Below are 2,442 nucleotides of genomic sequence, written 5' to 3'. Positions count from 1 at the left end.
TAAGTATCCCTCTTGGAGATGGAAATGAATCACATAAACTACAAAAGTCAGCCATTTTTGTTAAGGGAAAGAAATTTAAGAACCTGTATAGTAGATAAGGTCATTCTTTGTTAACTAACTAAGAGCGTACCATGCAGTGCTGGCTGCATGGATTGGATTTGGTGGTTTAATTTGTGGCTCTTCCTGGATACATGGCTAAGTGTAGTTAAACCTGTATTTCCAAATCAACTCCTGACTCTTCATCTAGAAGTGAAAACAAACAAAACCCAACCAAGATGCAAGTGCCAGAAATTTACAGTTAGGAATTTTACATTTAGAAATCACAGTTAATTGTTTAACAGATCTTTTCAAGATACCAAGTTTAATTATGCCTTTAAAGCAAGATTTTTGTGAAAGAGTAAACTTCACCCCCTTTCAGGACTTTATTGTAATGCTTTCAACTTGGATCCTATTTGTGGAGATAAACATGAGGATGAGACAAAGCTTCAACTTAGGTTTTACCTGGTCATATCTCCTCTTCAGTTTCATCATGGATATCAGGTTCTGGTTTAGGTGAAAACATATGATTAGTACAGTCATTTAATTTTGAAATAATTATTTTTAAAAAGTAGCAGGATTATCTTGTGGTGTGTAGGTTTGTTCAGTTTGATGTCTTTATGCTTTAGTAAATAAAGAAGCTGATATTTACGAAGTGTTTAAAATTTGAATTCCAGAAAAATGATCCCCCGTTTCAACTCAAACTTCCTCCAAAGGCTGTTAGACCTGAAAAAGAAGTTGACCCAGAATATGAAGAGAAGATGGTAAGTGTTTTCACAACAAAACATGCTTTTCAGCCGAAGAGAAGACACATGAGTAAATCTGTTTGTTGAAAATGAGTTGAGTAAATAACTCAATTTCACAATAATACCTGGTGAATTTACATCTTTCCTAAATTAGAGTGTTAGTTCAGTTATTCTAATGGGCAAAGGGAGCAGGTCTCAGAAAATCCACTTTTCATTAATTGTGCAATCGTGAGCTACTCCTTTGCTGTTTATCAAGGCGTGCTGCTCACACCCAGCCGATAACCTTGCAGGCAAAAAAGAGTATTGTGGCATTCAATATAGAACCTTACCAGTTATGGTTAGCTTACCAAATCCATCAGGTATTGTTAGTTTAATAGAAATCCTCAGAATGGATTTGTTCTTTTCTTGTACGAGCATAAACATCCACACCTTTAGAATTCTTTTTTTCCTGAAAGTTTTACTTGGTACTTAGAGTTTATTCGGTTTTCAAGGTATTTACACAAATAATCCTATAATGCATGCAAAGCAAAATAATAACAGTAATTTTTTCCCAGGTTTATTTGCTGGTAAGTGGTGCCCTAATAAAAGAAATGCGTTGCCCTCTTGTGGCGAGAACGAGCCTTGCACATCCAGTTCATTTTTATCGCCTTTTGGTTTGTGTTACTGTTGTTGGAGCACTTTCATTTGCATATAAGTTACCTGTAGAAAAGCTTTCTGTGGTTCCTATATTTCTTAGAAACGTTATGGTACACAACTACAATTTCACCGTAGTAGTTTGTCAAGATATATAAATGAGATCACATGAAAATTGCTTTAAGTGGGACAGAGCACCCTGATGCTTAGAAATGGCGTAGAGTAACTGTCTTTTAAATACAGTGGAGGATGTATGTTTTGCTGCGTTTACATAGTGACGTGCGTGTGCCTCATTGATATGGAAAAATGTGTTTGGTGTTGTTTTACTGATCTCTGAGTTTCGAATGGGATGAGTTGCTGGGATGAGGTTATAAAGCCCTGCCATGTTTCCAGTTTGCTGTGGTGTTCATGAAGGATCATTTGAACCACCACACATTCCACCTGGGTGTGCTGAAACAATTCATCCTTAGCTGTAAGCTCAAGCAGCTCAAGAGCTATTTCATGGTGCTCGTAGCCCTCTGAACTGCAGGTGGGCTTGACAGTCTTCCCTCATACGAGTTGTTCTTGCGAGTGTCTGAATTCTGTTTGTTAATAAAAATACATTTTTTTAATGAGAAGTTATTGATTTTTCTTTTTTTAATTCTCTCCCCGCTTTGGAAACTAGAAGGCAGATCGAGCAAAAAGGTTTGAATTCCTTCTGAAGCAGACAGAACTTTTTGCACATTTCATTCAGCCTGCAGCACAAAAATCACCAACGTCTCCGTTGAAAGTCAAGCTGGGACGGCCGCGGATGAAGAAAGACGAAAAACAGAGTTTGATTTCAGCTGGGGAGTATGTTTTTTTTTTAATTTGCAACTTCTTATTCTTTCAAACAAGTTATGCATTTTAACATATCTGTTTAGTAGTAACGTGCTTTGTGCTTTAAGTAGTCCAGAACTTTTCCTCTTTGTGGTGTAGCATAATTTCTTTAAAAGCTGGTTAACGTGTGCATGCAGAACCATCAACATCATGACCTTGGATCAGGAAT

At 36.9% G+C, this 2,442-nt stretch overlaps 1 protein-coding gene across 1 annotated transcript in view; it reads left to right on the top strand.

The window, feature by feature from the left end:
• Positions 1-713: 713 nt before the first annotated feature.
• The window catches only part of LOC104489228 (probable global transcription activator SNF2L1), a gene marked incomplete at both ends in the record, with an annotated part of 14,084 nt that continues 12,355 nt past the window's right edge, over positions 714-2,442 (top strand). The window contains 2 exons of the mRNA XM_010131370.1: positions 714-800; positions 2,080-2,246. Of these exons, the coding sequence (XP_010129672.1) occupies positions 714-800; positions 2,080-2,246 (254 nt within the window). The remainder of the gene's footprint in view (positions 801-2,079; positions 2,247-2,442) is intronic.

The sequence above is a fragment of the Buceros rhinoceros genome, unplaced genomic scaffold (genome assembly GCF_000710305.1).
Source record: "Buceros rhinoceros silvestris isolate BGI_N320 unplaced genomic scaffold, ASM71030v1 scaffold2092, whole genome shotgun sequence".
NCBI lineage: Eukaryota > Metazoa > Chordata > Aves > Bucerotiformes > Bucerotidae > Buceros > Buceros rhinoceros.
The sequence above is the reverse complement of the archived record's forward strand: the minus strand, read 5'-3'. Positions and strand labels throughout refer to the sequence as shown.